Raw genomic sequence first — 9,978 nt, forward strand, 5'->3', positions numbered from 1 at the left:
ATCACCCCCCAACCCCTAGGCGCCATAATTATTATAATTGTTTACCTACAATGGCCCTAATACACCGTCTTACTAATGTGATCAAAATAACCATTCATTTGTAAGGTGACTTTGTTAAAAAATCCCTGAAAGGAATCCTGGGAGGTGTTTTGGGTGCAGGACTGGCATCATGAGGTTGTAAAGGTTGACGGGTTTCAAAATGGAGGATCAATTTCCCGCTTTCCCTCTTATGAAGAGTTTGTTCGAGTTTGAAATGAATAAGATGGAGTGCTGTAACTTGAGAGTTGGTAATACTGACTTATAAAAGAAAGAAAAGGTCTGGAGGCGCTGAGGGAACCAGGAAAAGAAGATCAAACTCTCAATTAGTGGCTGCAGGGATTGATTCAACTGGAGTAGAAGTAATGAGAATGAATGATGTGCCAGCTTCTGGGGAACTTTACTGGATAGCTGTGTGGTTTTAAGAAAGTTCCCAGTTTGTATTTGACATCTTAATGAACTCCTTATGTGCTTTTTTACTGGATGCTGCACACTCTCTTCGTTTTATATCAGCAGAACCTTAACATTAGGGGTTTCAAAAAGGGTCAACTGAAATATCATCACCATTCTGAATGAGATTATGATTTCTGATCCCAGTTCCAACCTGACCTTTACGTGCTGCTGCTGTTTTTGAGAGGCCAGTCAGTCAGATCTGTGAGTGGTAACAACTTTAACCTTGAACTGGAATTTATTTAGTTGTTGTTGTTGTTCCTATGCCGTTCATACAGCACTTCTGATTTAAAAACACCAGTGTGCATGACTGTGATGTTTGTATTTGTTTAGTTAGCCGTTAGAATAGGAGGGCCGTGTGGAATGTCCTGCTTAGCTGTGAGGATGGGATGATTCTCTATCTGCCAGTAGAGATGACTGAGAGGGAATCCAGCTTACCTTCATGAGTACTGTACTGATCATGATGATGATGATGATGATGGTTATAGTGGTGATGACATTAGGATTTGAAGGGTTTGATTTGATGAGACTACCAGCACACACACACACACACACACACACACACACACAGACACACACAAACACACACAAACACACACTCCACCACCGCCATTACTCTGAGCCGAAATTCATCGCTCTTTTACTTTTCACCTATTACATTTCACTATTTTATTATCAACTTTTAATCTTTGAAACTTTTTAAATGTGAAATCATTTAATTCAAAAAGAAAGTAAATGTGTTCTTTTTGTTTTGTTTTAGTTTTTGTGGTCAGTATTAAGCCCTGTACCTACATTAACTCTGTAAAAAGATATACATATATGTGAAACAGTTGAGATGAGCAGCCGGGGAGAAGGATTTCCTCGTGGTTACAGAGTCTGGAGGAGGCGCTTGAGTCCTGATGTGCTGAGCCTCTACAGATGCTTTTACACACACATGAAAGCATTTGCAACACAATGCTTATACAAAAGTAGAAAGAGAAAACCTTTGAAAAACAGATGTGTTCCCAAAATTTGTATACGGCAAGGTGATTTTCACCTGGGAGTGGATATATCGGCTAATTTAAAGGTAGCATGAATATAAATATCTAAAACTTTGGAAAGCGTGCTACAATTAAAAGGTTATTTGCAGTAAAACGTGCAAAAACACTTGTCGAGTCCTTCTAGAGGCTAAATTGGTCTAAGATGGCTCTGATAATAAATGCGTGTGTTTTTTTCCATTCGACCCAAAAAGCAAATCAGAATGCTGTGTTTACAAAGAAGACATATCCTTCTCACTCTGCCTTTAGGTTGGTGGTCAAGCCGGACCTTGAGGTGTCACTCGTCAAACTGATGGAGATAGACGTCAAAACATGCAATAACACATTCAGTGGCCGAGTGGCCGAACAGCGTATACCTGTATACTACTGTATGTGGAATCTAATTTCTTCCAGCATTATTCTGGTAAAACTCAGCTGGAAGCGGCTCTTTGTGTTGTGTAAAATGCAGCTGAATTTGACAAAAAACTAACAAATTAGCATCGGCGTCAGGGAAGGGAGACTCCACCAGACTCGTCTCTTGTTCAGGTGCGTCTTGGCTGCATACAGTCAGTATTTTTAAGGGTCTAGTTTTACAGTAACAGTATTCTATCATTTCATTGCCTGACAATGGATGTTTTGTCAGTGTTTTTAACTTCAGATAAATGAAAAAAGTTTTTTGTGCACTTATTGACCATTTTGAGCTCTCTCTCTCTCTCTCTCTCTCTCTTCCCCACTCTCTCTCTCCCTCTCTCTATCTGCCGCTCTCTCTCTCTCTTATTCTTGGTGTGTAAGTGCATTGAGATCCCCATCGTGGGACCTGTGTATAGTCTTGCAGCATTGGTTATTATCTGAAGACATAACAATGATGAAAACAAATGAATTCATAATAATGAATATACAGTAATGTTATTCTAGGTATATATATATTAAAAAAAGACAATGAATCTAGTTGTTGTTTGTGGCATGGTTATGCATTCAATGGTCATAATTTCAATGATTAAAACAATACAAAAAACAATATTTTCCACTAGCGCTGTTCTGCTGTTTTTGTTTTGTTGTTTTTCTGCTTTTTTTTGCGTGCAGCATTGTGGTTCTTGTCGCTAATGGTGTTGCTAAGCTAGCTTGCTTGTTCAGTTGTTTACCACCGGAGCAATATATTGTAGCAGTTTGACGAAATCAAGAAATCCACACTGTAAATTTCTGACATACAAGTGCATGAATCAATGGTTGCAAGTCTTAAGTGATATGATCATGGTGTTGTTTATTGTTTATCCTAATAATTGCTCTGGCCACCAATTGTAATGCACCCACTGCTCTCATCCTCTTCTTCATTCTGGCCATTTAGGTTAAAATCACACAATTCAGATTTCTTTTGGGACTATATTTGAATTAAAAAGTTACCCAGGGCCATAGATTCATAATTAAAGCTCCATGTAACGTAGGAACAAGCACAATCTGCCCTGCTCACACACCCGTAATGGATGCTAAGGCAAAATGAATATTTCAGGTCACTTAAAAAAGCCTTTTTAAATCTGCACAATCCCATTTAAAGGTGGAGAAGAATGAAGCCTGGTCGTAGGCAGCCGTGACTGAGATCTGGCAGATAACAGATCTCCACATGGGATGTGGCCCAAAATAGATGAGAGATTATGCACCACTTCAGCAAAAATGTCAAAATGGGTCCTCTCTGCCAGGTGGTGCCTAAATGAAGACAAATCTGATATTTACTGTTTACACTGCCACAGGAAGCTGTTAGTCAGATATATAGATAGAGCATATATGAGCTGCTCTCTCACAATTTGTTTCCTCATTTACTCTCTAACCCACGTCTCCCTGTTCGATGAATATGTTCTGACGCCTGAACGCAGCAGAACAAGGTTTAACTTTTACCATACCATCATCCTGACCGCATGCATTTGTGACCAGACTCAGAAAGCATGACTTTAAATAGCATAAATTCTGATTTCTAACCCTCTGTGAAAAAGATTTGATCTGTTTCTGACTGTCTTTGCAGCTATAAAGCTATATTAAGCATGAAAAATATCAACCCTCTGTGCTGGAGCTTATTCAGCCCTCGTTCAACATGAACTGAAACAATGATCTAAAAAACAATGTCAGTTTGTGACCTGAAACTGATCATCACACGCATAATGTCAGGCTGGACATTTGGAATAGGTTTTTTTTCTGTTTCACCATAGATTCTCGACTTTTTGTATTTCACTCTGAATGCTTACTAGCAAGCTTCATCTGAGTCACTCCTCCATTTTTGTACATATCTGTGCCAACAGTTTGGGCAGACAGTGGCTTTTTTATTTGTAAAGACATACATTTGCTTGCATATATAAATAAAATGAAATAATACACCTGTGTACTTGTTAATGAGGGAATCCTTTGAGTTTGCCACTTAATTTCACAATATAGAATTTTTTTCTAAAAGGTTTTGTAGATCATTTTAACATTTTACAGAATGCTATTGATTATAAAAAATAATTAACGATGTATGTGCATCCTACTGTTTGTATCCATTGTTGTGTTTTTTGTATGTTGTGATAAAAGTAATGGCACCTAATCACAGTTACAAAGCTCCATGTGTGGACGTTTGTGCCACATTTGAGGAAATTCCCTCAAGGTGTTCATGAGATATTCACAAGAATGGGATGGACCTGAGGTCACAGTGACCTTGACCTTTTACCTTTCCCTGACAACATCTAAAAAGTTCATCCTTGAGTTCAGCTGGAGGTTTCTGCCTACACTGCAACAAGATAACTGTAGAATTTATAGTAGCGTTACTCGTACCACGTGGTGCCGCACGGTAGCTAGCAAGAGAGAAAAGATTCAATACTTCTCCAAACGGAGCTAGCCTTAGCTAACTAGCGCACCCTAACACACACACATACACACACACACACACACACACACACGGCGACGGCGTCACACGAGTCTAATTCATTTACAAGTTACATTAAACACATGCCATGTATCAACTATATGAAGCCAAGTGATTTATATCACAATTTAATGAGAAAATACTATATTTTGGGAATATCAGTAACACTTAACGTTAGCTTACTAGTGCAGGAAAGTGTGTCCTTACTTTCCTCTTAAAGTCACGTAGCGTTACTTGAGGAATAATAATGAGCTTCGTTACCTTGCTGTTGCTGAAGTTGAAGTGGACTCTGGTCAGAAATGTTGTAGCTCTTGCTCCAAAATTGTGTTGAGAGAAACAAGTGTCCATCGGCATACAACGCTATAGTTACTGTCATCGTTTGTGTAACGCAACGGAGGTATAACAATGTTGTTTCCCCCTCTGTCTGCGTGATAGCTAAACCTACGTATATCTGTGTTGAACATTTTTAGTCCAATAACCAGCGACCTTTCAGCCAGTAGAGTGCTGACAATCTATTCCTCAACCTAACTAAGTAGTTTTAGTGTCTTAACTTTTTAAAGACACAACATGTGTCTTTTATAGGAAAACTCAATTTTCCTGAGATATCCTACGAGTCGTTGTAGGACATATGTTGCAGTATAGTGGTACAAATGATGTCACTCAGAAAGAAAGGAGGAAGGAGGACTGGACTTAGAAAGCACAACTCAACACTTTATGAACAACAGTGTGAAAAATAATCATCTTCACCGGTTATACAGCACTATACATTGTATCAACTTTATGGCATAACAAAAATACTATTCTGTATCACTGGGAATAAATATCGTAAGTCCGAAACATGCATTTACAAAATATTTACAAGACATGTTTTAAATGTTACTATAATTGGAAATCCTTGGAAAGAGTGACATACGCGGTTGAAATCACACCCAACTGTCCATGAGTCCAGTAATGTTATAGGAGTGCAATGCTGAGAAATGCAGCCCTGTAGGAAAGGTGGATTTAGTGAGACCTCTATAATGTGTTGCAATAGCCTTTTGAATAGCCGGTCAGACAGACCCATTTTTTTTCTTTAGAAATAAGGAGTACTAATTTGTATACAGATCCTAACTACTGTAGGCATACTGTTTCTCAATGAACTCCCAGTCTCTAGAAGCACTGTACAAAAGCATGTCAACTAAATTAAATGATGCCCAGGTTTTCGTAGATTACATCATCAAGAGACTGGTCCGTGGCCTCTGTTGTGCTCATGCTGGCAGGAAGCGAGGTAGAGGAGGAAGAGCAGGAGGGGGTAGTGTTAGAGGATGCAGAAAGACTAAGTGGTGGTGTTTTTTTGCAGACTTGGGCGTAAAGATGGGCAAATGGATCGGGTTTGCTTTCCTTTTCAAGAGAAACTTCTTCCTTCTTGCCCATGGGCTCTGTATAAATGGGTTCATCGTCTGCAAAACGCTCAACTTTTCCTTTGCTCTGAATTTCAGTTGGTTTATTCTGGACTTGACTGATTTTGTCGTACACCTCCGCGTAGACTGGATCTGGGTGATCGATGGTAGCACGGGGAGGTGGAGCCCAGGACTTTGTAGGCGGAGTGATGGCTTCCCGTGAGTTGGGGGGTTTGAGCGGGAGAAAAATTGCAGGGTCTACATACAGAGCCATGGCCGGTTGGACTTTCGGTACAGTTTGGATGCAATCAGCTGGGTTGGCATATACAGCTTCTGATTGGCCACCAAGACGACCTCCAGAGGGGATGCCATGTGTGGGCACCAGTGGAAGAGGCATGAGGGTGATAGGAGGTGGCTGCACTGACACACTCTCTGACAAACCAACCAAATCCTCTTGAGCATGTGCACTCTCTTGTAAAGCAGCAGATTTACTTCCCTGTTTGTTCTCCAGAATGGAAGCCATACTGGCCATGTCTGGTATTTTGGGGAGAGGGGAATGAGCCTGTATGTTTTCTACAATGACTTTCTCATCCTCTTGGTTTTGGTTGCCTAATGTAAGAGCGGAAGTCTTTCGATTGATGGTACTCTGAATCAGGGAGAATATGGTGTCAGCCTGCTGTGTCTCAAAGGTAAACGTTCCAGGACCAGACTCACAGCGTCTACCTGCTTCAATGGTGAAGGCCAGCTGGTAGGAAAAGAAAAAAAGAGCCACATAAGCATGTTCAGGTAATCAGCAATCATAACTAAGAATGAAAAGCAATCCAAATCAACACCCCAGTCATAATTCCTGCCTGTGGGAAAATGTGTTGATACTCATGAGACGGTAAATAGGAAGTTGGGAATGTTGATGATTATTGAAAACCTTACCTTATCTTTTCCATATCGTCTCAGCAACTCGTACGACCATTCTCTAACAATGTTCTTCTCCTGTGTTTCTCTGAGCAGCATCGCCTCTTGCCCCACCTGCAGCCAGTAGGACCCCTTCAGGCCGCAACGTGTCGCTGCATCAGTCCTCTGAACCGTCACCCAGAACTGTGAGGCTGCAGAGAACATTTGATGTCATTGCAACAACTCGTAGTTTGATGAAGCCAATCACTGTTTGATTACGTGAAGTAAACATACTGTTGGAGCCAAAATGTAGTTTGTTGTTTGAGGGAAACACAATTGGGATTTGTAGTTCCTTCATTTGAACACAGGGTGGCACATTCAGTTCAAAGGGCATATAGGTAAGTGCCTGCGAATGGGAACAGGTGTGTGTGGGTGGGAAGCACAATAGTTTTTGACCATGGTCGAGCCAGCTTCTCGTCCTTTTTGGCTAAGTGTTGTTTAACGCTATTCCTCTTGTTGGTAGACCACAAAAAGAGCATTGTGCCAACAAAGGCCAGGAAGACACATATTTTAAAGGGATGTAAATGCATTAAACACATTAATTAGGCCTTGAGTATCAAGGATAAACTAGGACTGTCCTCGCTAAAATAAATCATTTGTCGAATAATCAAATTAGTTGACTTAATCAACAGATCTGTAGAGTTTCTTCACAAAAGCACCACTTTAACTATTGTGTTAACCAGAGATTTGCTCATAAATTGATTGGAAAACGTCATTCAGCATGAAAGAGCATAAGAAAATGACAAAGCATTTGGTGAGCACACAAACATATTAGAGGGTACAACACATGGTACCTCTAAGTTACAGTCACAAGTTATGGCGCTCACAGAAAGAACAAAATGTATCAAGTTTAGGAGTTACAGAAATTGATCCAGAACAAGACTTTCTACAATGTACAGCAGAACTAGACAACAAGAGTTTAAGGGATAAAAAGATAAATGTTATAATAACAGAAGGTATATGACAGCTGGTGAAAGGAAGGGAGGAGAAATAAAGAAAAACAAATAAAGCGTTGGAACAAATTATTTACCTTCACCTGCCGAGGCATATATCTGGTTCTCCTCCATTTGTAGCTGACTAGAGTCTGAGCCAACACCTCTCTGAGAGAGAAAGAGAGAGAGAGAGAGAGAGAGAGAGAGAGAGAGAGAGAGAGAGAGAGAGAGAGAGAGAGAGAGAGAGAGAGAAAGAAAATGCGAAAAGAAAAATGTTGATTGTGTGCTACAAAATACGCTGCATACTTATGGCCTGGAGCAGTGTAATTTGGGTTCCCCCTCACCTGAAACGTGCTCTGACACAGCTTTTCCACCCACTCAACGCAGTCCTCTTTGAGTGCAGCGAACACCATCGTTCTGTCCCGTGTCTCCACACAAAAGGCTGACATGTTCTCCTGCAAACAGCACAGATAGCAGCTTGTAGTACATGTCTAACTATCACTTGTACATGAAACATGATAAACAACCTGAAAAGGCTGACCATGGGACAGGCCTCGGCGTTTGGGGGGAGTCTGAGGACACTGATCAGCTCAGACAGGCGGACCACCTTCTGCTTCCTGTCCACATGAGGCTGGTAGTGCCTCCTGACCCCGGCCACAAGATCGCCTCCACCACCGTTACCATAATGGAAGAACAGCATACTATATTAAGATTATTCACTGAAGAAAACCAAGCACATAACCTAAAATAAATCCCCAAGAATACCAACTTCAAAAGCTCTACCAGAAAGTCCAAACACATAGAAAACACAATTTTCCACGCAAACACTCAAAAGTCATATGGGACCCCAAAGTCAAACCTAGGGGGATCACTTTTGTATTCCTCAGTAAAAGTTGGCTTGACAGCAAGGTTGTAACTACCATCATCAACGTGCATACATGTTTTAGTAAAGATAGAAATACCAGAAGAGGAGGTAGAGTGGTTATTTATAAAAGGGATTAATTAAAGTGTCCAGAAATTGAGTTTAATTATGACGTCTCCATTGAATTTGTAGAAATAAATGTATATCTATCTCCAGAGATGCACTTCTGTATTTTTGTTTTCTACATCCCTCCAACATGTGACACCGGATTTTTACGGTAATCAAGAAAAACTCTCATAAAAATAAAGTGATGATTTTTGGTGATTCTAATATTACAGACAAGAAAATTAGAAAGAAACATTCTTTTACCGTACTGGGACAAATATTGATTGAAGCAGAAAAGCTACCTACCTCCCATTTTCTGGATTTCCAGTCGACCAACTCCACCGCTAGTGGGGGGAAACAGAGACAACCACGCCGGCTTCCATTTCTGAGAAGAGAGACCAAGAAGTGGTTAATGACAGAGAAAGCTCAAGTTCGTTCTAACTCACTTTGCAGTCTGCTGGACTCCATCTGTAATACTCGCCTCCAAAGCAAGAGCATGCAGTCACCCTTTAGAAAAGTGTAGCCCAATCAGCACGTGCCTACCCGAATACGTGCAGAACCCAAAGGATTGAACGCAGCAAACATCGCTGCTCGACATCCTCTTTCTCTTCACCGAATGCTGATTTGCCCACTGACTGTCTACCTCCATGGATGGAGTCTCAGCTTCAAGAACTTCACGAGAGTCTGTTATGTGCCGGCCTTATCGTCGGGACGGATCTTTATGGCGCGTGCTTCAGGGGCCTTGCCACGGATCACGCAGAAATCACTTTCAGGCTAGCCGTACAGGCTGGTGATTTCTCTTCAGAAATCACCAGCCTGTACGGCCTGCTGAGCGCTACCCAGGCTAGCTGCAGCTGCTAACGCTCCTCCGGGGCATTTTGACGTCCCCGCCCTGCCTTCTCAGTCATTCTGGACCGAAGAATCGGCCCAATTAGTTATCTGATTCAGGGAGTTGCAACAGCTGTGGGCCGTGTGACGTCTCTGGCCACTGTGGGCTCATCTTGGGATTTCATCACTCAGCGCTTTTTACGCCTGGAGGAGGAGAAATCTCAACTAAGATAAAATTAGATAAGATGAGATAGAACTGTATTCATCCCGAAGAAGTTTAATTTAAGATTATAACAGAAGAATAGCAAAAAAAACAATGGAATAAAAACATAAACATAAGCCGTCTTCCATCTCATTTCAGTTTAATTTATTTGACTTTGGTCTCCCATTGGCCAGCCTTCTGCTTGTGGAAGATCTGATGGTGGTTAGGTCTGAGACAGGGTATCACAGCTCCTTTATTGACACCCTGAAGCTGGTCACTCACAGTTTTACGAGGAGTGGCGACACAAGCGTGTGTTAACAGGTCGTGTCAGGT

General features: G+C 41.2%; 1 protein-coding gene across 1 annotated transcript; it reads right to left on the reverse strand.

Annotated features, from left to right (window-relative positions):
• Positions 1-5,079: 5,079 nt before the first annotated feature.
• LOC306738255 (uncharacterized protein) lies at positions 5,080-8,300 on the reverse strand. Its single transcript, XM_079220083.1, has 5 exons — positions 8,190-8,300; positions 7,993-8,103; positions 7,747-7,816; positions 6,696-6,868; positions 5,080-6,513 (listed from the first exon to the last, which is right to left on the reverse strand). The coding sequence occupies exons 1-5, from the start codon at positions 8,190-8,192 to the stop codon at positions 5,572-5,574; spliced, it is 1,299 nt and encodes a 432-aa protein (XP_079076209.1). The 5' UTR covers positions 8,193-8,300; the 3' UTR covers positions 5,080-5,571.
• Positions 8,301-9,978: the final 1,678 nt, after the last annotated feature.

This window comes from Taurulus bubalis, assembly GCF_910589615.1.
Source record: "Taurulus bubalis genome assembly, chromosome: 6".
Taxonomy (NCBI): domain Eukaryota; kingdom Metazoa; phylum Chordata; class Actinopteri; order Perciformes; family Cottidae; genus Taurulus; species Taurulus bubalis.